At 45.2% G+C, this 25636-nt stretch overlaps 1 protein-coding gene across 4 annotated transcripts; it reads right to left on the bottom strand.

Annotated features, from left to right (window-relative positions):
• Positions 1-2344: 2344 nt before the first annotated feature.
• Positions 2345-21906, bottom strand: NSMCE1 (NSE1 component of SMC5/6 complex). Of its 4 annotated transcripts, none has more exons than XM_085891314.1 (9): positions 21889-21906; positions 21490-21598; positions 13743-13859; positions 13443-13564; positions 10623-10700; positions 10199-10345; positions 6232-6345; positions 4861-4978; positions 2345-2633 (listed from the first exon to the last, which is right to left on the bottom strand). In XM_085891314.1, exons 3-9 carry the CDS (start codon positions 13855-13857, stop codon positions 2560-2562), a joined length of 768 nt encoding a protein of 255 aa, XP_085747440.1. In that variant the 5' UTR covers positions 13858-13859; positions 21490-21598; positions 21889-21906; the 3' UTR covers positions 2345-2559. The 4 variants fall into 4 exon arrangements, with proteins under 4 accessions (XP_085747440.1, XP_085747441.1, XP_085747442.1 ...); XM_085891315.1 differs by lacking the exon at positions 21889-21906 and adding an exon at positions 21287-21375 and having other exon boundaries at positions 21491-21564; XM_085891316.1 differs by lacking the exon at positions 21889-21906 and adding an exon at positions 21287-21361 and having other exon boundaries at positions 21490-21545.
• Positions 21907-25636: the final 3730 nt, after the last annotated feature.

Genomic DNA, 25636 nt, shown 5'->3' with positions numbered 1-25636 from the left:
CATCAAAGGTAACCTTGACATTACTTAATGCACCAAACTCATTTAGGCCCTGGATGTGGGCTAGCCTGGTTTACTTCACAAAGGTCCGTGGGCAGTGATAGCGTGAAGGCCATTTGCTGTTTACGAGTGGTTGGTAAATGGCTCACCATATCAAAATTAATTCCATTGATTCATTTTCCAGCATTTGTACCACCTGGGCATTTCTCACCTTTTATACCACATCACCCTATGTGTATCTGCATTTATATTACACCGGTACTTGAAACTGCAAGGAAAATTATAATTACACTACAGACAAATTGTGAAGTTGAGTTGTGATATGCCTGGTGTTGACTTAATGGTTAGGGTGGTGGGCTTGGGATCCTCGGGTCCTGAGTTCAAATCCCACTCAGCTGTTGAATTAACAGGTGCGGTTAACTCGGCCTGTCATCCTTCCGAGGTCGGCAAAATGAGCGCTAGCATGCTGGTATACTGTGTCGGAGTGGCGACCCATCCAGGATTGTGCCCAATAGCCCAGGAGACTGCTTAAGCAGCACCAACGCTCTGCATAGAGTATGGTTCCAAAGAAAAGAAGAGTTGTGATCCTTTGTTAATCCTGAAATAACACCTTGAACTGAAAATCTGTTCAAGGTCTACCCGACACGATCCATGCAATTCCCAAGGATCATGGATCTCCCACGATGGAAGATAAAAACACATAGTAAACTAGAGGGGGAGCACTCGGGAGAGTGCAAAACCTCCACCGCCAATACTGCTGGGTCATTCAAGTGAACCTTATATCTTATTCACTAAATATGATGTCAACACTGCTGACAGACTTATAGTTCTTTTCTCCAACCTTTTTTGGAGGGGGGGTTGGAAATAACTTAAAACATGTAGAAATGCAAAAAAAAAAAATTTTCTCTAAATTTTTTTGGGGGGGTTGGAAATCACTTAAAACATGTAGATATGCAAAAAAAAAATTTTCTCGAACAATTTTTTGGGGGGGGGGTTGGAAATCACTGAAAACATGTAGAAATGCAAAAAAAATCGTTTTTTGGGGGGGGGTAACAATTTTTTGGGGGGGGTTGGAAATCACTTAAAACGTGGATATGCAAAAAAAAAAAAATTTTTCTCGAACAATTTTTTTGGGGGGGGTTGGAAATCACTGAAAACATGGAGAAATGCAAAAAAAATCTTTTTGGGGGGGGTAACAATTTTTTGGGGGGTTGGAAATCACTTAAAACATGGAGAAATGCAAAAAAAAAAAAATTTCTCTCCAATTTTTTTTTTTGTGGGGGGGGTAACAATTTTTTTTTGAGGGGGTTGGAAATCACTTGTAGAAATGCAAAAAAAAATTTTTGGGGGGGGGGGTTGGAAATCACTTAAAACATGTAGAAATGCAAAAAAAAAATTCCAACAAGTTTTTTTTGGGGGGGGGGGACCAAGTCCAAAATTTAATGGCATGATCCTTGGACCATACCTAACCCCCCCACCAAGTTTCGTCGAAATCCGTCGAGGAGTTTTTCTGTAATACTGTTCACAAACAAACAAACAAACAAACAGAAAGGGGTGAAAACAGTAACCTCCATCCATCTTCGAAGATGGCGGAGGTTAACTAGAGGGGGAGCACTCGGTAGAGTGCAAAACCTCCGCTGCCAATACTGCTGGGTCACTGAAGTGAACCTGATATCCTATTCATTGTAGGTCAAAACGGATCAGACTCGACTGAGCCACGATTGAATAAACTAAACGAGATCGACGTGCACGTAGAAATGCCAAAAAATAAAAATAAAAAAAAAACGAAATTTTTTTGAAAAAAAAAAGTTGCAAAATTTCTGGGTTTTTTTTTTTTTCTCTAAAAAATTTTTTTGGGGGGGTTGGAAATCACTTAAAACATGTAGAAATGCAAAAAAAAATTCAAATATTTTTTCAAAATGGCCACCATATTGGACTTTGGACCAAGTCCAAAATCTAATGGCATGATCCTTGGACCATACCTCGGGTGGTGATTCGTGAGATTTTCTTTTTCCAAGTTTCGTTTTTTTTCCAAGTTTCCAAGTTTTCCAAACCCCCACCAAGTTTCGTCGAAATCCGTCCAGGAGTTTTCCCGTAATACTGTTCACAAACAAACAAACAAACAAACAGGGGTGAAAACAGTAACCTCCGTCCATCTTCGATGGCGGAGGTTAACAAGTGTGCAGAGAAGTCCAGAAATAACGTTTGCACTTTTGATCTCACCCCACCGCCAACTCCGTGATCTATTAACTTCCTGTAACAGGGCTAGTGATGAGGCCGTCCAGCCAAGCAGACCATCAGTGTACAATGAGCCGTTGAGCCTGTTCCCATTAACTTGCACCAGATCCATGGATAAATAAAAGGTTTATTATTAATCAAAACTGCTGTTTTAATAAATGATCAATAAACCAAACAAATTCAAAAGTGCAAAATAATGAAAATATGAAAAACAAACAAAAAAAAACGAACAACTAAGGAATTTTTACTTGATGCAAGTTCTCAGATATGGGTTGCGAAAGAAATAAATCGTGTTGTGCTCATTCATGACTTCCCACTCAAGACTCATGGTTGTGCTGGACGTTTGGTGGTGCCTCTGGAAGTCCTCGATGAAGTAGAAGAATCGCTTTGTGTAGCTCCTACACACACACACACAATCACTTAAACAATATGAAACTCATTAGTGGTGGGGGAGAGAGAGAGGAGAGAGGAGAGAGGAGAGAGGGAGGGAGAGATACAAATAACAGACAAGACACTGCCCCCTCTTGTACTGTAGTGCTATGTGCCAAGATAAAATTAACATCTGGATTGTAAAAACAACAACTTTATTTCAACAATATAATATGAATCATACAATTATTTGAGAAATCTGTGTATGCGTGTGTCATGCACCATGCATGTGATGTGGTGATGGGTGCGTGCATGTGTATGGTTGTTTCGTTTGTTTTATTTCTATGCATTCCGAGACCGCAGGAAGGAATGATTTGAAAAGTAATGGTTGTACTTGGGGTGTAAATGGGTGGTGTTTTTTTTTGGGGGGGGGGTGGGGGGGTTGATTAAAAAAAAAAAGTCATCTTCTTGAGTTCAGAGTGGAGGCAGAACTCCAATTCTAACAATGTAAATGTGAATCAAATATCACCGCTCCTGGTGGGGGTGGATGTTATAAGTGATAATTAAATATCCCAATTCTGGGGTAAACTAGAACGGGCACTCATAGAGCGCATACCTTCGCCGCCACTACTTTTTTTGTTCTTGGTATGAGTGTGGGGAACTGGTTTCATATGAATGGTCTTATGACACAAACCACATATCTATAATGTCATGACCCCCCCCCGACTTTTGGGGGCTACGGACTAAACAACAATCAACTCACGTCGTTTTGGCGAGTCTTCACTCGCAAGCTCGGTGAATACAACGTTTCAACAAGAGAAGGTAATCTCGTTTGATGCTGGTTTCATGCAAATCGAATAAGAATTGACTGAGTTATGCCGAAAACCGCATATTTTTCAAGGGCGTGACCCCCCCCCCGACATTTTACCCCAACCGGTGACATGTGTTATGACGTCATTGTGTCACAAGATTGGGCATTAAATTCTGAACATTTTGGTGCTGGGTTCATGTAAAGCGGACAAGAATTGACCACGTCACGACAAAAACCGCATATTTTTCAAGGTCGTGACCCCCCTGACCTTTGACCCCTAACCGGTAACAAGAGTATGGGCGTCATTGTGTCATATTGCATATCACAAGATGAGGCGTTGAATTCTGAACATTTTGGCGTTAGTTGCATGCAAATTGAATAAAAATTGACCATGTTATCGGAAAAAGACGATTTTGACCTTTTCGTGACCTTGACCTTGACCTTTGACCCGAACGATCCCAAAATCTAATCGAATGCTTCCTGGCTAATAACCAATCATCCCACCAAATTTCATGCAATTCGGTTTAATACTTTTTGAGTTATACGAACCACAAGATTACAAATAAATAAATAAATACACGCCGACCAAAACATAACCTTTCGCAGAATGCGAAGGTAATAAACACGTCCAGAACGACGGGTTCTTCACTAATACAATTGAATGGACGACATTACTGCATTAGTAACGGGAGGATGTCCTTTGGTATCATGCAGAGCTTGAACCAGTGAACACATCAAATCAATGTGATTATGAGTGACAACCTGATCCAGGTTTTGCCAAATGTGGAGTAGATTTTGTTGCAGCTCTTGCGTATTAATTGTCAGAGAATAGCTTTTCCACAGCTCTCAATCCATATGTTCCCAGAAGTGTTTGATGATGTTCATGTCAGGACCCTCCTCTGCCCATGGAACAAACCATCGGTCTCTTCCAGGCACAGGTGGTTCTACATATATGGCATGTGGCCTCGACTTTCCTTCCCTGGGAACGACGGGGTCCCGGAATGAATGGTCAGGTCTGGGAACAGATCGATTTGCCAAGAAAAGCCGACATATTGCTGGGATGGTCTTGAACAGCGGACCCATCCTTGAGATGTAGGGACCAGTTTCCAAGGAAGCTCTAATTTCGCTTCACATTGTGAAACGTGCCACCCCGACAGAGCCCTTTCATATCTCAATAAAATGGTTGTCAGTATGACACGTGTGTCCCACTCGATAAACTTCAATTAAAGCAATTACAACCATGCCGTAAAGCCATTACAAATCTCTCATCGGCTATAAAACACGAGCAAGTGCAACGTGATTTTTCTATTCCACGACACCACGTAGGTTTAATTTAATTTTGAAGAAATATGAAGAAAAATTTCACCACTTCTGCTGGATCGACGGCGATTCGTAATCATAATGCAGAGGCTTCTCGGGCCGCCCCCATTTTATGACATAAATACCTGGGCTGAGACTCATTGAAGCTTTGCATTGAGGGCAGAAGGTCGATCTGTTCGGTTTCATGTACTTCTTTGCACAGTACGAGTGCATTCTGCAGTTGCATTCTGCACATGCTTCACCCTGAAAGAACAGCCCCACCGTCACTTTATGGTGTGTGTGTGTGTGTGTTATCCTACTTCCTAGCTAACAATGTCCTCTACACACACCATTTGCTCCTCATCATAGGGTGCTTCTAATGCAGCCTCGACAAGGAGCCATATGGAATACGGCAACGGTACAGGCACAAAACAGCCTACTCGATTCTCAATGTCAGCTTCTTTAACTTCCACAAGAAATTGTTAGCAGATTGTACAGCCAGCTTGACTTTTGAAAAGGACAGAATTCTGTATTATGTACCTTTCTACCTGCAGAGTACTCGGAGGACAGTTGAAAGTTGTAATCGGATACCTGCAATCTGAACATGAGGGGGGTCACACTCAGACTGCTCCTGGAGTGCTTTGCCTTTTAGCATGTTTGAAGTATCCATCAACACCACTCTTGTTTGTCAATGGATCTCATTTTGCCATTATGTTGGTGTTAATCTTTCATCCAATCTCACGAAATCATTCTGGCTTTTCTGCTTTTTTTCCTTCAATCGGTTCTTTCAGTAATCTCTGTTTTCTCATCATGTGACCCCAGGCAGCTTCTTTTGTTTTGTTTTTTTTCCACCCCGTTTCATAACAATCTCAACCAAACACCTCTCCGACACACACACACACACACACACACACACACACACACACACACACACACACACACACACACACACACACACACACACACACACACACACACACACACACACACACACACACACACACACACACACACACACACACACTACATCTTCTCGTGTTCATCCATACAATCCTCTGAACACCTTCAGTTCAAGCTTGGAGGATGGACGAGAGGTACGCACACTCGCCTGAGCTGTCGAGCCTGCGTTTGAATCCCGACGTTTCATTCATCAATGGGTGTGCCATCCCTCTGATGGACGACAAACTGGGCATCCCCTCTGCCACCATTAGTTGGTGAATGGTAAAGATCCCACGGTGTCCTTCCCAAAGAGTAGTTGAGCTATCGCCGGCACAATGAACAAATTACAAATTTCTGCACTAACCAGTAGAGGGCATCAGCATCCTCAGCCAATTTGGCTCCACTGCATGAAGAGGAATAATGATAATAATAAGCATCACTGAGTATGCAAAAATAATATTCCATCAGAAATGCAAGCAAAACAAAACTCATTTTTTTTTCAACTAATAGTTCCTTGTAACAAAAACTGGATCAAACATCTTGTTGAGAAGATTCTTTGGAGAAAATGAGCTGAACACCTGTAGTGCGATCGTTTTGCACAGGAAGCATTTGTCCACATCCGGGTAATGTCTGCAGATGTACGGCTCCATCTCCAACAAACACCTTGTGCTCAAGCTGATATCCCCGTTGTTCTACAACACAAACAAGCGATAGTGTCCATTACGAAACACCAGACCGAAGCTCCGTTAAACAATGTGGTTTTTTTTGAACACCATCTCTTCTCATACGAAGATTGCAACCTTCCCTCTGATTTTGCATTGACAAAACAAACATGGATGAACATTGTACAAGAACCAATATTGAGCAATACACAGATCAACTACACAGTAACGACACAGCGGTGATTTCCGTCAAACACGATGGAAGTGGTCGAGTCAGTTTCCCCACCTGAATATAAACCATCAGAATTGTGCTGTACAGGGAGGGTGTTTTACATCACAAAGTGTTCTGTCCCTTGGATGGACGTTAAACCAGGTGTCTCATCTGATAATCGTTGTTGGGAGTTAAAATAAATAAATAATAATAATAATAATTAAAAAAAAAAATAACCACGGCATCTTCAATGAGGAGTTGCCAAATGAACAGCAACTGCCAGTCTAGATTCAAAATTCCTTGCCAAGTCAGTTCAGGTCAAACATTAAGCCTGACCAGTTTGTGTAACACTGAGCCCAATATACCTTCTGTGGACAGTCCCACAAGGTGGGATTAATTTGAGCCATTTAAGCAGAGGTGGTAAGCATGGAGGCCAAGATATCATGAATATTAAACATCTTATTGAAAAAGGCTTTCTTTGAAAACTCAACAAGTTTCTCAACATCGTGTTCAGATACTTTTAACCTTTGAGAGACTCTCCGCCCCAATTTGTCCTTTACTGGGAAAGAAACGGGAACCGGGCTCCAAAGTTGTACCTACAAACTCGTGTGTACGTTTATTGGTCTTGAACGAATCCACTGTCCAACACCATTAAAACGTATAAATGCCAAAACCCACAATTCTGTACAAATTGTGCAAAGCACACACACACACACACACACACACACACACACACACACACACACACACACACACACACACACACACACACACACACACACACACACCTTTTTTTTAAGCATTCTGATTAGGGATGCAAAAGACAGCACAAAGCTCCCTGATTCAGGAAGTGTAAGCATGGCGATAAATCTATACATCCATGTTTCTTTCCATTTTATACCTGAAATCAGGTGATATTTCACAAGAGTCGGTAGAAAGTTTAATGCAAGCCATTGGCATTGGGGGGGGGGGAGTTGGAAATCACTTAAAACATATAGAAATGCAAAAAAAAAATTTTTTTTCTCGAACAATTTTTTTTGGGGGGGGGGGTTGGAAATCACTTAAAACATGTAGAAATGCAAAAAGAAAAATAAAATTCTAACAAATTTTTTGGGGGGGTTGGAAATCACTTAAAACATGTAGAAATGCAAAAAAAAAAAAATTTCTCTAACAATTTTTTTTTGGGCGGGACCAAGTGCAAAATATAATGGCATGATCCTTGGATCATACCTAACCCCCCCCCCCACCAAGTTTCGTCGAAATCCTTCGAGGAGTTTTTCCGCAATAAAATTTTTTTTAACATTTTCACGCTCACGCTGACGCCGGGGGTATCACTATAGCTCTCTGTTCTTCGAACAGGCGAGCTAAAAAACGATTGTGGGTAGGGATGGGATAGGATACAAGATGGCAGTACACCACCTGCTTGAGGCCCTGGAGGGAATTGTGCGATAGAAGAGCTGCAGAAAGGTGGTTCCACAAACGGAAGAAAAGAGGAACAAAAGAGCTTGTGTGCAGTCAGCCTGAAATTTGGAGCTGGGAGAGGGTAGAGAGAGGGTAGAGAGTAGAGAGAAGAGAGAAGAGAGAAGAGAGTGAGAACCGACCGGCTGTGACGTGATGCGAGAGCAACAGACCTTGTGCTTGGCCTCATCATGGGGGACTCCAATGAATCAATTGCTTCTCGGGGGTTAAACAATCGATTCATTCTATCTGACAGATGTTAGTCTATGATCAAGGAACCAATTAGTTTCAATTGAATTTTATATTTTAAACATGGTAGAACACAAATCTGAACATGAACCTGCAGTTTCGCAGTACTTCGGCTCTGAATTTGGGAAATTCTACGGAATCTCATCCCGATTGTGCATGTGCATAGAGTAGTAAGGTAATTTTTTTTTTTTTTACTCTGTCTGCCTGTCTGACAGTCAAACAAAATTGAAAATCATTCCAAACAGGAAACTTAGTTTTTACAGATGTTATAAAGAACACAAACAACAGGATGAATAACTAATGCAATGTGTTAAATCAGGTGGTGCAAAAGACGCTGCATCAACGGCGATTAACTGTTTTTTTCCCCCCGAAACTTCAGAGTTTACTTCCAGCAGTAAAGCAGTTTTTAAAATTATTTTTGATACAGCTTTAGAAACTTTTTTTTTATTTTCAATCGATTTATACATTTCAAAACTGTCGAACACAAATCACCTTGTTTACACTTCCACAAAAACTCCAGTTAAGCAGTACTTGGGAAAAAATGTTACACCGTCTTAACCAATCAAATTAGGTGCGTGCTCTGAGGACGGAGTAACAGCAAGATTCAGACAAAAATGGTGGTGCCGAGCGATGCAACGACAGAACTAACGTCGTCCAAACAATCGGTTTGTTTTAATGTATTTTTTCTCAAAGATGGTTCCCAAATCATCAGTTTCTGAGAAGACTTGGCAGACGGTTCAGCTCTGGACTGTTCCATTTGACCCATCCGTTTCATATGGTTGCCATCGCAGCTATTATTCAAAGTTCACGAACAAACCTAAAGCACTTACCTATACAAGTGCTCGGAAACGCAAAGCAGGAGTTGAAAAGACCCTTCCCAAATCCTATTTCTCAGTTTTGAGGGTTAGATGTCACAGAATCCAGGAAAGTGAGATGTGATGCTGGGGAGCCAGCTCATTGCTGTGAGCAGTACTCAATTGAGCTATGGACAAAGGTCTTGCAGGCTGTGAAAAGTTCGAATTTTTCAAGGAATGACTTAGAATCACGGAGGATTCCCAGTCCCAGGATTCCCAACTTTTAGAATTTTTAAGTGATTCTTCACCATTGAGAGATAGGGCCAAAAAGGATATACAGTATAACACGATATCTCAAAAGGTTGTGGACAAGTTGGGTGTGCGACGATGAATTGATTCGATTTTGGTGAAGATCCGGATCCAGATCCGACGACTCAAATTTTTAAAGTGATTCTTCACAATTGAGTGATGGGGCTCAAAAACGATATATAGCACGTTATCTGAAAAATGTAATGGGCCAGATATGTTCGCGTGGATCGGGCATTACAGGGCGGAGGTATGCGCTCTATCGAGTGTCCTTCTAGTTTGACCATGTTATTAGACGTGTTAAACAATATAACCGGGCGTAGTGGCGTGCGCCTGTAATCCGGCTACTCGGAGGATCGCTTGAGGACGGGAGCTCTGCACTGGGCCGTGCTATGAGAGGGTGTAGGGCAGCCCGGAATCATGCAAAACCCAATCCATATCCCTGTGTCGTAAGAGGCGACCAGGGTTGCGTCAGGAAGGGCATCCGGCGTAAAACCTGTGCCAAATCAGTATGCGGATCATAACGGATGATCCGCTGTGGCGACCCCTAACGGGAGCAGCCGAAAGACGAACATTAGACGTGTTAAACAATGACACAAAAGAAAAATAAATTTATAAAACATACAAGAAACATCGGAGACAAAAGTTGACATCTCATTCGTTCATGGGCTCAGAGGTAAAATGACTGCCTCTGTGCAGAAATAACCGCTTAAAATTCAGCATCTTGTCATAATGTGCTCGATGTCAGTGATGTATGCAGTTAATGTCTCTATTAGCCCTGATGTGGAATATGAATGTTCAAAACACAGAACATTCTGTTGTCAAACCAGTAATGAGTTCCTCAAATCTCACAACACAAACTCACGTCAAAGAGCCAACCATCTTGCACCAGTCGTTGCAGGAGAACTTGCACCTCATCCTTCTTTATCTTCTTGCCCTTGATTTTGTCAGATAGGTTCAGCACACGCACAGAGGACACAGACCCTTGACTGGACACCACAACTTGCTCCAACTGCAACCCAAAAGGATGAGATGTTAGGGTCTAAAATACTCTCGCAAGTGAACAAGTGGTATTGAAAGAGTGGAAGGAGTGAGTAGAAGAGCTTCGAAGGAAAAAAATACGAGGCATCACCCGGCAAAGCTCCTGTGCTTGGTTTGTTGATCAATTGCTATTAAACCTTAATGGCGATAATGCACAATACGGTAAATTTCATCCTTTGTAAAAACAACGGCACCATAAATAATTAACACCATATTCATCTGTAGAAAGTCCAAAACAAATCCCTTACGATCATCTTAAACACCTCCAACTCGCTCTCCGTGTAATCAGAAGCCATCAGCGTGATTTCCGTTTCTGCAGTATTTACCTGTAGAGAAAGTAAATAAAAGTCTTTTTTAAAATTTTATCTAAGCATTATGGAACAGGATGGCAAACATTATGCTATCCCAACGAAACATGTACAGATTTGTATGTTGGTTATAAGTGGTGTAATCCAACATATATTTTTGTATACATTGTCAAGGCTCAAATAAGAGCAAACACACAGAACGTACAAGGGGAGCAGGAGAGGGAAACACAAAACAGTGGGGAACAACGACATTAGGAGATCTGTGGATGGGGAGAGGGATGGGGTGGGGTACACAGGCTACACAAGATGATGCTACAGGGACTTTCAGGAAAGAAAGCAGGGAATTTGAAGGAGGTGGGTTGGGGTGGATTAACAGGGGTAGAAAACATCAAGGGTTTGGATGGGGGAAGACATGAGGTGGTGGTGAACAGCTGTTTTGAAGACCTGGAGGGAGGAGTGGGATTGAAGAGAGTGTGGGAGTTTTTTCCAGGGCGGGAAAAAAAAAAGAGGAACTAAAGAGTGAAGGTGAGCAGCGATTCTTGATTTTGGCAGTTTCACCTCTTTTTGGCGGACCTTGAGCACCCAGTGGAAATATGGGGGTGGAGGACAGAGCACATACAGAGAAAGGGGGGAGGGGTGAGGGCAAGGCCGGAGAGGAGACGGTAGAAGACAGAAAGACCACCGACCTGCCTGGGGTGAGAGAGTGAGAGGCCCAAAGACTCAGCCTCATCACGGGAGATACCGATGATCCTAAAAGCCTTGGTTTCCACAGCATGAAGCCAAGCTAGGTGTGAGATAGGAGCACCACCCCAGAGGAGTGATCAACACTCCAACAGGCTGCAGATGAAAGCTTTGTATGTCGTAGAATTTGGGTGTTGGTTGTAAGTGGTACAATCCAAACCTTTAATACAAGACAATTGTTGAAGACAAAATAAATGAATAGCCCCAAGTTGGACAGACACTCGTCTCCTGATGGAGGGTGCGTGGAATTGGAGTGCATCTTATAAATATTTAAGTGTGTGCATCGAGAAGCCCCAAATTTTAGGTGTGGGCAATTCAGAATCTGGGCAAGGTTTTAGGGTACCACATGGTGGCCTTGACACCCCTTTTGACATCCGCCGGCCCGCAGAGAAAAGTTAACCATCAAGTCTGGTGTTGGCTGAGTAGTTAGGGTCCTGAGTTCAAGCACACTTGGCCACTGAATTAACACCAGGGGGTGGACTCAGCCTGTCATCCTTCTGAGGTCGGTGAAATGAGTACCAGTGTAGCAGCCAAAAGGCTGCACACGAAGGGAAGGGGTATGAACGGTTTGAGTAAATCTGGTTTGGTGTGGTGCAGGCATGATGGGCCGAATGGCCTCCTCCTCCTCCTCCACCTCAATTCCTTGTAAAGAGGTCAATAACTCCATAGCTTTTCAATGTCCAACACATCCTGAAACCACCGCCGCGAAAAAAAATAAAAACACCCAGCCGGGCATATCCTCCTGTCCCACCCCACCAACCCCCTCATGGTGCAGCACCAGGTAACCCCTGCTAGTTCGGTGATAGTTGATTTTCAGATCAATTCAATGGAAAATTAGGGGCCGGAGGGGTCTGAAAGGCTTGATAACACGATTGTATTCGTGCAGTGAAACTATGCAGGATGAGTGGGTCCTGAATTGATGTAAGATGTTGCACTAGTTTTTGTCCAATGAAAGGACCCTTAAATGTCTTTTAGACCCTAAAGGGTGCAAAGGGTCGAAAAGGACTAAAAAGTTCGAAATTCTATAAAGGTATAAACTCTAAATGGTCTCCAATGAAAGGGTCAGAAGGGGTCTACTGGATCTGAGGGGTTTTAAGGGTAAATTCCAATCGTAGTTAGGGTCTAATAAGGTCTATACTCTATAGGGGTCGAAAGTGTCTTAAAAAGGTCTCAATGATTTACAGGTGTAAGGAGTCTATAGGGGTTTAATGGTCTTAAGGGGTCTGAAGGGTATGTTCCAATTGTAGTTAGGGTTTAAAGGGTCTATTGCGGTTTATCGGTCCAAATGGTACATTCCAAAAGTAGTTTGGGTCTGATGGGTTTCAAGGATCTTCAACGGTCGACAAGTCTAAAGGGTCAAGGGGTCGAAGCAGTCTAAAGATGATATAAGGTCTTAAGGGGTGTAAAGTGTTCACCGTCTCATCCCAACTCTCTGTTCGAGCCAAACCCTTTCTTTCCTGTTCTTCAACACAAGAGGGCATTAATAAACATTACAAGGTTAGAATTTAATCTCGAGGTTAAATTAAACAATGAAACGTCTTTTTTTTCTTTATTGAATTCACAGCTTCACGAGATAATTAATGGAATCTTACAAACAGATTACATTTTGAGTTAATTAGCCAATGATCTCATCACCTGGATGGGGGAAAAAAAAAGGGCTCCATCAGTTTTTTCACATGCAGCATGCATCGACGTCGTCATGAACCATCATGCCGAGTTTCAAAACGATTCAATGAGCCCTCTCAGAGTAAGGGTGGGGGACAGAAAATAACAAGAACAAATGTCGATGGACCCATTGCCAGAAAGAAGGAAGGATTGACTGAAGGACATCATTATGGCTTCAACAGCTCATCTTGACTTCATCGTAGACGAGACAAATAAAAATGAAGCATCTTATCACAGTTTGCTCTTAACTCTCGTCCTTTTTTTTTGCGTGAAAGGTTTTGAGATTTCATTATGAAAAAAATAACAGTGCTATTTAATAAGGAAATAAATTGATGAACTGATGGATCGCCTCACCAATGCGTACACCTTGCTGCCCTCCTGTGAAACACCTTGGCGAATCTCAACGAACCCCAGGGGGATGAGGTTACCGTTGATCGTTTCGACGAAGTTCTTCAGGCTGTCGGGTTCATAGTGTTCTGATGTAACGGGCAGGTAAACACTGTATTGAAGTACACATCTTCAAGCACGTTTGACCAAACTTTCACCAAACAGGAGCATCACGTGAGCATGTACGTACATCTAAAAACAGGTAACCGAACACCTGTTTGCATCGGCGTTCACGAGGAACAGTGCGTGCAAAGTTCCACCGCATACCTTCAAACGCATGGCAGCATTGCTCTTGCAATTTACAGACTTCCGGAGCCTCCAAGCAAGGACGGACCATCAAGTGCTGCAGGAAGAGTCGGTGAGCATCCCTCATGTTCGACATTCCTGAAACACAGTGGAATAGGTCGGAGGAGTCAACAGGGAGCAAGAACGATTTGAAGTGCCACACGGCACAAACTCACCTGTATTAGCCATGTTATAGGTGCCATCGATATATTATGTAGGAAAAAAAAAAGCCAAGTATTTGTACTTTAGAAATGATCTCCAGACATTTCATTTCACTTGATGAACACAATTCCTGAGAAGAAGAGAACAATCTTATACTGTAACACTCGAGTAAGGGGATGACCCAAAAGGGGCTTTCCCAGCTCCAGTACACCAAGACATACCTTGTTTACAGATAACTTTAAAGCAAGAGAGCTGGAGGTAAAGGTAGACCAAGGATCACCTGGATGACCAATATAAAGCAGTGGACTCGACCAAGCTAAGTGCAATGATCAAGGCCAGCAGCCAACCTCCTGGATCGAGATGACACCTGATCTGATCACCTTTGGAGCCAAACATTAATTAGGCACTTACTTCCATTACTGACCTCGTGGCACCTGACACCGTCACACACCTACAAGAACATTATGGTCAAACAACAGGTACCTCCTAGTACTTCCTCTTCAGGTTTGATAAAATGTGGAACTCGGTTTGTTAAAAAAAAAAAAAAAAAAAAAAAAATTCATAAACCCCATCAATTGTTATTTTGAAATCCCATCCTTTTATAGGTGTTTTTTTTTTAACGTCTTCCTTCTTCCAAAGGAAAAGCATAAATTAATAAATGGATCGATCGACTCGATTTAACAATCATAAACATCACGAGTCAATCAGTCAAAATATGGCAAGCGTGGATTTTGGACCATTAATACGAGCATCCTGTCTACATTCGTATTTGTACCATTAAGGTGATCGTCCTGTCTTTATCATGGGGAAAGCACCCGGACCTGATTACATCCATGTGGAGCAGATGAAGAACACGAGCACTCGACCACTCCATTGACTGGAACGTTTCATGTCCTACGACCTGTCCTCACTCAGGATTCCAAGGCTCTGAAAGAAGGCCAATGTCCGTGGCCACCCTAAAACCCAACACGCCCAGAGACATCCCAAAGGAGTTACAAGCCGATATTGCTGCTACCCGTCACATTTAAGGTCCTCGATTGGCTCATCCTTAACGGGATAGAACCACTACGACCAGAACAAGCAGGCTTCTGGAAGAATCATAGACCAGGTTCTAGTTGCAACTGATATTATTGAGACTGCCATCAAATAAAACCAGAAATTTGAGGCCATCTTCTTTGACTCGTCTTCAGCGTATGACAGTCCGACGCCCTGGCCCAGCTGCTGAATCTGCACGATACCACAGGACCACCAGCACCGAGTCCACTTTAACCAAGTCTTGATCTCCAACCGCTGCTTCAGAGTCAACCTGAACGGACAAACCAGCAGAACCCGTAGTGTGAAGATTGGAATTCTGCAAGGCTCAGTCTTAGTGCTGCTGCTGCTGCTGCTGTTCAATGTGTACACATGGGACATCCTTGAGATAACAGGAACGAACCTTGCCAATGCCGATGACCTGGCAATCCTGCATCCGAGACATTGCTTTCATGGATTGCTACCAACACCAGTGGCACATCCGTCTCAACGGCCAGAAGCAGTCCGCTCTGTTTTCCACCTTCAGAACAGTCATGCAGACCGGCCGTTAGAAGCCGAGCTAAATAACATTCGGCTTTCCTTCACACATGCTCCTACCTACCTTGGCATGCAAATGCACAGGTACCTGACTGACCTCCAGGTGGCATGGAAGACAGCCGGTGGCATTAACCTCATCCACAGACAAGCTGGCCAAGATTGGGGGAGCCAATTCCACCATCTTACGACCCTCAACCCTCACCCTGGTGAACGCCCCTGAACAATACTACAGGTCCAAAAGTGGAAGGAGCCACCACCACACAAATAAGGTCGATGTGCAACTCAACGCTTCCGTCAAGGGTCATCAGTAGATGCCTTACTACCTTCACCCTACTCCCACCCACCACCTCGCAGTCCTTGCGGGAATACATCAACAGACAAGCATCCCTCAATTCTTCTGAGTGTTGTGCAAGACTAGGAGGACAAGAACTAAAACACGTGACCACAGGGACGAGGCTTCCTGAAACCAACTAACTTCACCCTGTAAACCAATTCATTCAGAGACGGCATCAGACTGAAGGTGAAGGAGAAAACGTTAAAATTTAAAACCTAAAACGATATATACTGAAAATAAGTTTCTGCTCTCAATGTTTTAATGGACATCAATCCATATATTAAAAGATTGTCGTGTGGGCTTATAGACTGTGCAGGAAATGCAAACAAAAGTTTAAAATGTATTTTATTACTTACGAAATCTAAAGATTTCGTAAGTATATTGATGACTTCCGTCCTCTGTTTGTGTGTGTGTGTTGGCACGATAACTCGAGAACGGAAGAAGCTACCAATGTCAAATTACACCACGTGATTCAGGAGGGTGATGGCTAGTGCTGATTAGATTTTGGTCAAAATTGGTCAAAGGTCAAACATAATTCCGTAAATTCATGTGGAGAAATGGAGTATTTTTGCTTCGGTCGACGTTACGAGTTCGTTTTAACTTCGATTTTAATTTTGTCTTCGGTTTTTGCGATCGCTTAGGACGCTTAAAACTCGGTTGTCGAAATTCTGGTAAAATCGGATGTTTTGGAGACGTTTTAAGATTGTATAAAAAATATTTCACTCGCCGCGTCGTGGCTCGTCACGTGGTGCAGCGCGCTCGAGCAGAGGCGTCGTTGAGTCAAGTAAAGGTTTTGCGTGTGCGCGCTGATGGTGTTTTCGATAAAGATGGTGTTTAAAAGTCATTTTTTATCCCAATAAAGGTTATCGTCGCATTATGCAAAGATTGTTGGTGGATGGCCGAATATTACTGTTTTGTGACTTTGATAAAATAATATTAAATAATTGCGTGGAGAAATGGAGATTTTTGCTTCGGTCGACGTTACGATTTTTGATGGTTTGGTACAGAATCATCGTAGAAACTTCTGGTTTGCGTCAATACCTTCTCTGGAGACAGCTTTTATTAGACAAGGTCAGAGGTCAAGTTGACGATTTCGTAAGTACCAGTCTATGACTGCTTGTTTATTTATTTATTTTTTGTCAACGGACAATGTATAGTACAAAATTATTTAAAGATGGATCTGGGAGAAGAAAAATAAATAAATTATAATAATAATAAATAAAAAAACGAAAATGGGTGAATTATTATTATTATTCGCACAGTGCAGGGCGAAGGAAACAGAAATAACTAGAGGAGGAGCACTCGGTTGAGTGCAAAACCTCCGACACCAATACTGCTGGGTCACTTAAGTGAACCTGATATCCAATTCATTGTAGGTCAAAATGGATCAGACTCTACTGAACCACGATTGAATAAACTAAACTAGATCGACGCGCATGTAGAAATGCCAAAAATATAATTAAAAAAATAAAATAAAATAAAATAAAAATCGAAATTTTTTTTGAAAAAAAAAAAGGTGCAAAATTTGTTTTTTTTTCCCCTCGAACAATTTTTTGGGGGGTTGGAAATCACTTAAAACATGCAGAAATGCAAAAAATAATTCACATTTTTTTCAAATAAAATGGAAATTTCTTGGAAAAAAAGTTGCAAGTTTTTTTTTCTGTAACAAATTTTTTTTGGGGGTTGGAAATCACTTAAAACATGTAGAAATGCAAAAACAAAAATTCAAATTTTTTTCAAAATGGCCGCCATATTGGACTTTGGACCAAGTCCAAAATCTAATGGCATGATCCTTGGACCATACCTAACCCCCCCCCCCCACCAAGTTTCGTCGAAATCCGTCTGGGAGTTTTTCCGTAATACTGTTCACAAACAAACAAACAAACAAACAGGGTGAAAACATTAACCTCCGTCCATCTTCGATGGCGGAGGTTAACAAGGAGCGAATACTTCGATATCGCGCGGCTGGGGGCAGTAAAAGGTTAAGAATGAAGAAACAATTTTGAAGTTATAACATTTAAATGTAGACACGGTGAATTAGCATGCATGATGGGAAGAGTTGTGACGTTGGACAAATTTCTATTTATAGCCCTCAGATAAAAAGGACGTACGCGGCCATAAGTGTGACAGAAAACACAGGACAGAATAGCCAATTATATAACAGCGATGTCGCCGCGATGTAATAACCACTTCTGTCACCAAAAAAAAAAAAGAGGAAGAAATCACCTCCACATGACGTTTTAAAAACACTTCTGGTGAAAAACAATGAAGAATGAGAGTTACAATGCTGCCCGTCAACAAACGGAACAGGAAGATTATCACTTCCTGCTCAGAAAATCAACTTCCGGCGTCACACAGAAAACGTCGCTCTTCCGCATTAACCCCGCCCACAATCCACCCGGCAATCTCCGCCCACAATCCACCGGACAATCTACCGGACAATCTCCGCCCACAATCCACCCGGCAATCTCCGCCCACAATACACCCGGCAATCTCCGCCCACAATACACCCGGCAATCTCCGCCCACAATACACCCGGCAATCTCCGCCCACAATACACCCGGCAATCTCCGCCCACAATACACCCGGCAATCTCCGCCCACAATACACCCGGCAATCTCCGCCCACAATACACCCGGCAATCTCCGCCCACAATCCACCCGGCAATCTCCGCCCACAATCCACCCGGCAATCTCCGCCCACAATCCACCCGGCAATCTCCGCCCACAATCCACCCGGCAATCTCCGCCCACAATCCACCGGACAATCTCCGCCCACAATCCGCCCGACAATCTCCGCCCACAATCCGCCCGGCAATCTCCGCCCACAATCCGCCCGACAATCTCCGCCCACAATCCGCCCGGCAATCTCCGCCCACAATCCGCCCGGCAATCTCCGCCCACAATCCGCCCGGCAATCTCCGCCCACAATCCACCCGGCAATCTCCGCCCACAATCCACCGGACAATCTACCGGACAATCTCCGCCCACAATCCACCCGGCAATCTCCGCGGACAATCTACCGGACAATCTCCGCCCACAATCCGCCCGACAATCTCCGCCCACAATCCGCCCGGCAATCTCCGCCCACAATCCGCCCGGCAATCTCCGCCCACAATCCGCCCGGCAATCTCCGCCCACAATCCACCCGGCAATCTCCGCCCACAATCCACCCGGCAATCTCCGCCCACAATCCACCCGGCAATCTCCGCCCACAATCCACCCGGCAATCTCCGCCCACAATCCACCCGGCAATCTCCGCCCACAATCCACCCGGCAATCTCCGCCCACAATCCACCCGGCAATCTCCGCCCACAATCCACCCGGCAATCTCCGCCCACAATCCACCCGGCAATCTCCGCCCACAATCCACCCGGCAATCTCCGCCCACAATCCGCCCGGCAATCTCCGCCCACAATCCGCCCGGCAATCTCCGCCCACAATCCGCCCGGCAATCTCCGCCCACAATCCGCCCGGCAATCTCCGCCCACAATCCGCCCGGCAATCTCCGCCCACAATCCGCCCGGCAATCTCCGCCCACAATCCGCCCGGCAATCTCCGCCCACAATCCGCCTGCAATCTCCGCCCACAATCCGCCTGCAATCTCCGCCCACAATCCGCCCGGCAATCTCCGCCCACAATCCGCCCGGCAATCTCCGCCACAATCCGCCCGGCAATCTCCGCCCACAATCCGCCCGGCAATCTCCGCCCACAATCCGCCCGGCAATCTCCGCCCACAATCCGCCCGACAATCTCCGCCCACAATCCGCCCGACAATCTCCGCCCACAATCCGCCCGGCAATCTCCGCCCACAATCCACCGGACAATCTACCGGACAATCTCCGCCCACAATCCACCCGGCAATCTCCGCCCACAATCCACCCGGCAATCTCCGCCCACAATCCACCCGGCAATCTCCGCCCACAATCCACCCGGCAATCTCCGCCCACAATCCACCCGGCAATCTCCGCCCACAATCCACCCGGCAATCTCCGCCCACAATCCACCCGGAAATCTCCGCCCACAATCCGCCCGGCAATCTCCGCCCACAATCCGCCCGGCAATCTCCGCCCACAATCCGCCCGGCAATCTCCGCCCACAATCCGCCCGGCAATCTCCGCCCACAATCCGCCCGGCAATCTCCGCCCACAATCCGCCCGGCAATCTCCGCCCACAATCCGCCCGGCAATCTCCGCCCACAATCCGCCCGGCAATCTCCGCCCACAATCCGCCCGGCAATCTCCGCCCACAATCCGCCCGGCAATCTCCGCCCACAATCCGCCCGGCAATCTCCGCCCACAATCCGCCCGGCAATCTCCGCCCACAATCCGCCCGGCAATCTCCGCCCACAATCCGCCCGACAATCTCCGCCCACAATCCGCCCGACAATCTCCGCCCACAATCCGCCCGGCAATCTCCGCCCACAATCCACCGGACAATCTCCGCCCACAATCCACCCGGCAATCTCCGCCCACAATCCACCCGGCAATCTCCGCCCACAATCCACCCGGCAATCTCCGCCCACAATCCACCCGGCAATCTCCGCCCACAAGCCACCCGCCAATCTCCGCCCCCAATCCACCGGACAATCTCCGCCCACAATCCACCCGGCAATCTCCGCCCACAATCCACCCGGCAATCTCCGCCCACAATCCACCCGGCAATCTCCGCCCACAATCCACCCGGCAATCTCCGCCCACAATCCACCCGGCAATCTCCGCCCACAATCCACCCGGCAATCTCCGCCCACAATCCACCCGGCAATCTCCGCCCACAATCCACCCGGCAATCTCCGCCCACAATCCGCCCGGCAATCTCCGCCCACAATCCACCCGGCAATCTCCGCCCACAATCCACCCGGCAATCTCCGCCCACAATCCACCCGGCAATCTCCGCCCACAATCCACCCGGCAATCTCCGCCCACAATCCACCCGGCAATCTCCGCCCACAATCCACCCGGCAATCTCCGCCCACAATCCACCCGGCAATCTCCGCCCACAATCCGCCCGGCAATCTCCGCCCACAATCCGCCCGGCAATCTCCGCCCACAATCCGCCCGGCAATCTCCGCCCACAATCCGCCCACAATCCGCCCGGCAATCTCCGCCCACAATCCACCGGACAATCTCCGCCCACAATCCACCCGGCAATCTCCGCCCACAATCCACCCGGCAATCTCCGCCCACAATCCACCCGGCAATCTCCGCCCACAATCCACCCGGCAATCTCCGCCCACAATCCACCCGGCAATCTCCGCCCACAATCCACCCGGCAATCTCCGCCCACAATCCACCCGGCAATCTCCGCCCACAATCCACCCGGCAATCTCCGCCCACAATCCACCCGGCAATCTCCGCCCACATCACACCCAACAATAAATGTGACAGAAGACACAGGACAGAATAGCCAATGATATAACAGCGCGATGTCGCCGCGCTGTAATAACATATACAAGGACATACTTCGGCTGAAATGGTCATTCGGCCCGCCGTGCCTGTACGACACCAGCACCACACGTGACGACAAGTTGTGCCAAGCTCGAGGTATCGCCGATATAAAAAAAACATAATAAATACGGATTAAATTAACAAACATCAAGTTCGGATGTCATCTCAGGAATAATGAATGATCATTCGGACAGTTATAATTTATTTATGGGTCTCACCTGGTCAGGTAAAATGAATGATGAGGGACCGCGACTTTATACACAGCCAACCGTTTCCATTGGCTGCTGCGACTGTATTGTTGTTGTTGTAGTTGTTGTTTAACTGCATCTGAGAAACGAGCAAGATAATCGATCAATTTATTAAATATCGGGGTCTTTCGATCGAAATAGACATTAAATATCCTCCACTTCCATTTGGTTTTGTGTTGTACGGATTATAATGATCAGGGGGAAAAAAACAACAACTATCATCAGGTACGTCATTATTATTATCATCACCCAATCAAACCGCACCGTTATTTCCGTTTTAATTTAAATGTATTTTGGTGTCTCAATATGGAGTTATACACCGCTTTACATTGGTGGGTGTTACGTCGAGTGCGTTTGATACAGAATTACCAAAAGGACCGCGAGACGGGCTTCGTCTATGGGCGGCGGTGTATATTCCTCAATACAGAACCGGACCGAGCGAGTAACAAGCGTTCGAACACGGCGCAGCGCGCACCGACGGAAGGTGACGACCTCCGTCTCCTCTTCGCGCTCAAAACCAACAACCGGAAGTCACTCAAAGGAAATCGGCAAATTCAAATAACTGCTCGTATAATTAGCAATGTTTACTCATCAATAATAATAATAATAGTAATAATAACAAGTCTGAAGACGACGATGGTTCACGAGCGGTATTTGACGATGTAGATCGTTTCAGAAGTCAAGGATGTGATAATGTTTGACCAAGTTATAAAAATGATCAATATGATGTGGTACGAGTGACAGGTTATGAGCTGAAAAATGTCGAAAACCCGGTTTCGTTCAACAACTTTCAAAATTTGACCTTTGTGGCCTTCAAAGGTCAAAGGTCAAGGATTATGACCTTTGGTGCAAAACTTCCTCCAGAACATTCCAGGAACAATATAACGTCATATAGGCTATCTGGTATTTCGCACTCCTCGGATTATCCATACTTTGATGAAATCAGCGTAAAAACAAACTTGAAGGGGGCGCCACGGGCAAGGTGTTCGAGATAGAGCAAAATGGTTTCAAGACTTTAGGTGGGGAATGACCTCAAGATTATGCACAAAAAAATATTGTCATCCTAGCTCTCAAAGTTTGGGCGGTCATATGATTTTTATGTCAAAATTCGCAATTTTCTAAGTTTTTGACCTTGTGATCTTTGACCTTGGGACGAAAATGAAAAATCGGACAACGACAAGTTTTAGATAATTCATTTTGCTATTCAAATACCGAAGAACCCATTCCATTCAGTCAATTCCCGAGAAGATAGATTTTTAATCCGACTACCCCCTAAATATGGCTATTTTTTGTGTGTGGCTCTGCCCACAATGGGCGGAGCACGCCCTCGTCCAGGAAAACACAACTAGACATTGATATCGAACACATAACCAAGTTTCATCAAGATCGGATCAAAGTCCACAGAGTTATGCTCTGGACACACAGACAGACACACATAACGAATATAGTGGTCACTCTGGCTAGCACTGGTGAACCAATAACTATTGTCCTTACATATGACTCCCCTCCCCCAAAGAAATGTCCTCTTTTCTTCATCTGGGACAAACAGTTGTCACCCCAAACCAATATTACAGCTCACGAAGAACAACATAATTAGTCCAATACGAAGTCCTTCAAATGATGAGATAAGTGTAGTTGGCGCTGACGTCGGATGGGTGTCACAGTCGTTGAAGCAGGCGAGTCACAAAGCGTCCCCACTGCGAAGGTGACACTCATGGTTGTGGTTGTTGATGAGGTGAGGGAATAGGAGGTGTAGGAGTGTGGGGTGCAGGACGACGACGTCCATGTTCATTGTCAAGGGCAGTTTGAGGTCCGGGTGGCTGAGGCTGCAACTTGTACCGTCCTCGTTGTTGAGGCTGTGTCATGGGAGGAGGCAAGAAACCAGCTGCTACGACCCAGCCCTTGGGTAGAGGGCTCAGGGTACCGCCTATTGCTCCGCGGAGGTCCTCATTGACGTTCTCGGGAGACCAATACGTACCCCGTGTACGGTCGCACTGCATCAGCAATCAGATGTGACTGAGCGACGTTAACATCCCAATGCTGATGTCAATTCACACACCCCACTCTTCAACCCACAGTATCGTATACAAATCCAAAATACAAAACAGAGAAATAAATTCAAATGTTTTACTCAGGACAAGAACCACAGTGTTCTTGCAATGAATAGACCATGTTACAAAAAAGGAACATAATAAAATATATTCAGCGATAATAATTAAGAGATTAAAGGACAGACAGGTACCAAGATAAAATGGACAAGAAGGACAATTCGACGGCCCACCAGGTATCCATAGCTAATCCCAAGGGGGAGGGGGGAGGAAGCAAAATAATAAAATAATATTTGCCAAGGTATAAAGAAAATAATGTGTAAAGGAGAAAGGTGGGGGAGGGGGAAGAGAGAAGAAGAGGCATAAGAGGCATAAGAAGAAGAATTCAGGCCTGTTTGAGTTGATGTTCCAACGGCCTCGCCCCGGCCACAGGCCACAAGGCCGACACTTTGCCGCCACCCCTCCCTCTCTGGAAGGGTTCTCAAACTTCGCCAACGAATGAACCGGAGCAATTCCTGCAACACCTTGAAGCTACACGTTGCCTCAGGTCGGCTCAGATGACACTCAGAAGCAGGAAACGCTTCTGCTCCCCTAACGACTGTGTCCCAATGAGGCTCTCCTCTGCCTCAGTATCTTCAACACAGACGGTGCCTCCAACAGGCAGCCCTTGGAGGGATCACTCCGATCCTCAACGAGGTCTTACAGGCCAGGTCTCTCATCACACATGCCAGACGCACATCCTCCGTTCATTTCCTGCCTTAACTGTATCTCTCCCTCACTCCTTGCACTCGCCTTTTCCACCCGCCACCACAGCTCTCGCTTCTTCTTCTTTCCTCCACTTTCTTTTCATCAAAATCCACACAGTACCGCCGCACAAGAAAATGTGGAGGCCTCGAAAAAATAGAAAGAGAAGGGGAAGGAAGGTTCTGCAGCAGAAGCATCAAAAACAAAACAAGAAAAAAAAATAAAAAAGGAGCAAAGAAACCCATCTTGAGAGCCACAGCAACCTCGGCAAAAAAATAAAACGATCTCTTATCATGCTTCATCTTCCTCTTTCACACGTGTGGTTCTCATTACTGTATCATAATGTACTACTCTTCTGCTATTTAAACAGACTGCTCTCGATTTGACAATCGATGGAGCGAGCAATCTGATCTCAACAAAAGAATGATACAGTAAGTACTTATTTGATTGTGTAAAATGTCCAGTCAATGGGATGGTTGAGCCTGCTTCTTTCTCACAAGCAGGTCGATGTCAGGCTTTGTTTTGGATAAAGCGCACCGAACATCATGTTCAACATCCAGTAGCGATCTTTGTTTTGTTTTTAGAATAACGACTGACGAGAACCCAGCTTCACACAGCCATGTAGATGGGAATACTATGAGCGAATGAATAGCCAGGGCAGCGAGCTTAGGGTAAGACCCCAACATTCCACACCAGAAGTCCGCAAGATTCATCTCGTCAAACTGATCTCGGGCTGTGGAGTCGTTCTGGAGATCAATCGAGCTTTCCTGCAGTCCTGTTCCAGGTGGCAAATCCAATGCATTCATGCAAAATGGGTTGCGAATCATTTTCAGATCCAGTTCCTTGAGATCTGGAAAATAGGAATTTAATTCCTCATCCAAAGAAGCGAGGTGATCTTTTACCAGTTGTAGGAACTCCCTTGGGGGATTCTTTCCACGCTTCTGAAGAATATCGGCCGTGCAAGAAAACATGACCACCACTCCCGCTTCGACATTCGTCTTCCACAGACGGAGTTTTTCCTGAAATTCCCTTGACCTTGTCTATGAAGTCAATGATAGTCGCGCCAGCCCCCTGAAGAGACTTGTTCAGGGTGTTTAACTGAGAGAAAATGTCGACCAAATAAGCCAGGTGCAATGCCCAGTCGGGGTCGTTCAAAGCAGCGACGAAATCGAGTCTTTGGTTTTCCATCGTTTTCGAAGAATTCACGAAGCTCAGCTCGCAGTTCAAACACGCGCTCCGCCATATTTCCACGGGATAACCATCTCACCTCAGTGTGGAATAAGAGAACTTTATGGTCGGAGTCGAAATCCTTACAAAGTTTCTTG

The sequence above is a fragment of the Eptatretus burgeri genome, chromosome 8, assembly GCF_056783735.1.
Source record: "Eptatretus burgeri isolate ZD-2024b chromosome 8, Ebu_testis_v1, whole genome shotgun sequence".
Taxonomy (NCBI): Eukaryota; Metazoa; Chordata; class Myxini; order Myxiniformes; family Myxinidae; genus Eptatretus; species Eptatretus burgeri.
Note: the sequence above shows the minus strand (reverse complement) of the source record. Positions and strands in the feature narration are given on the sequence as shown.

Bases quoted from the DNA above. Each gene is read 5' to 3' on its own strand.
- NSMCE1 (XM_085891314.1), bottom strand. From the start codon at position 13,857: ATGTCGAACATGAGGGATGCTCACCGACTCTTCCTGCAGCACTTGATG. The intron at 10,701-13,442 runs GTGAGGCGATCC...CTTTCTCTACAG, and splicing joins GCAGCAAGGTGTACGCATTG to GTAAATACTGCAGAAACGGA. The intron at 10,346-10,622 runs GTAAGGGATTTG...TTTGGGTTGCAG, and splicing joins TGGAGGTGTTTAAGATGATC to TTGGAGCAAGTTGTGGTGTC.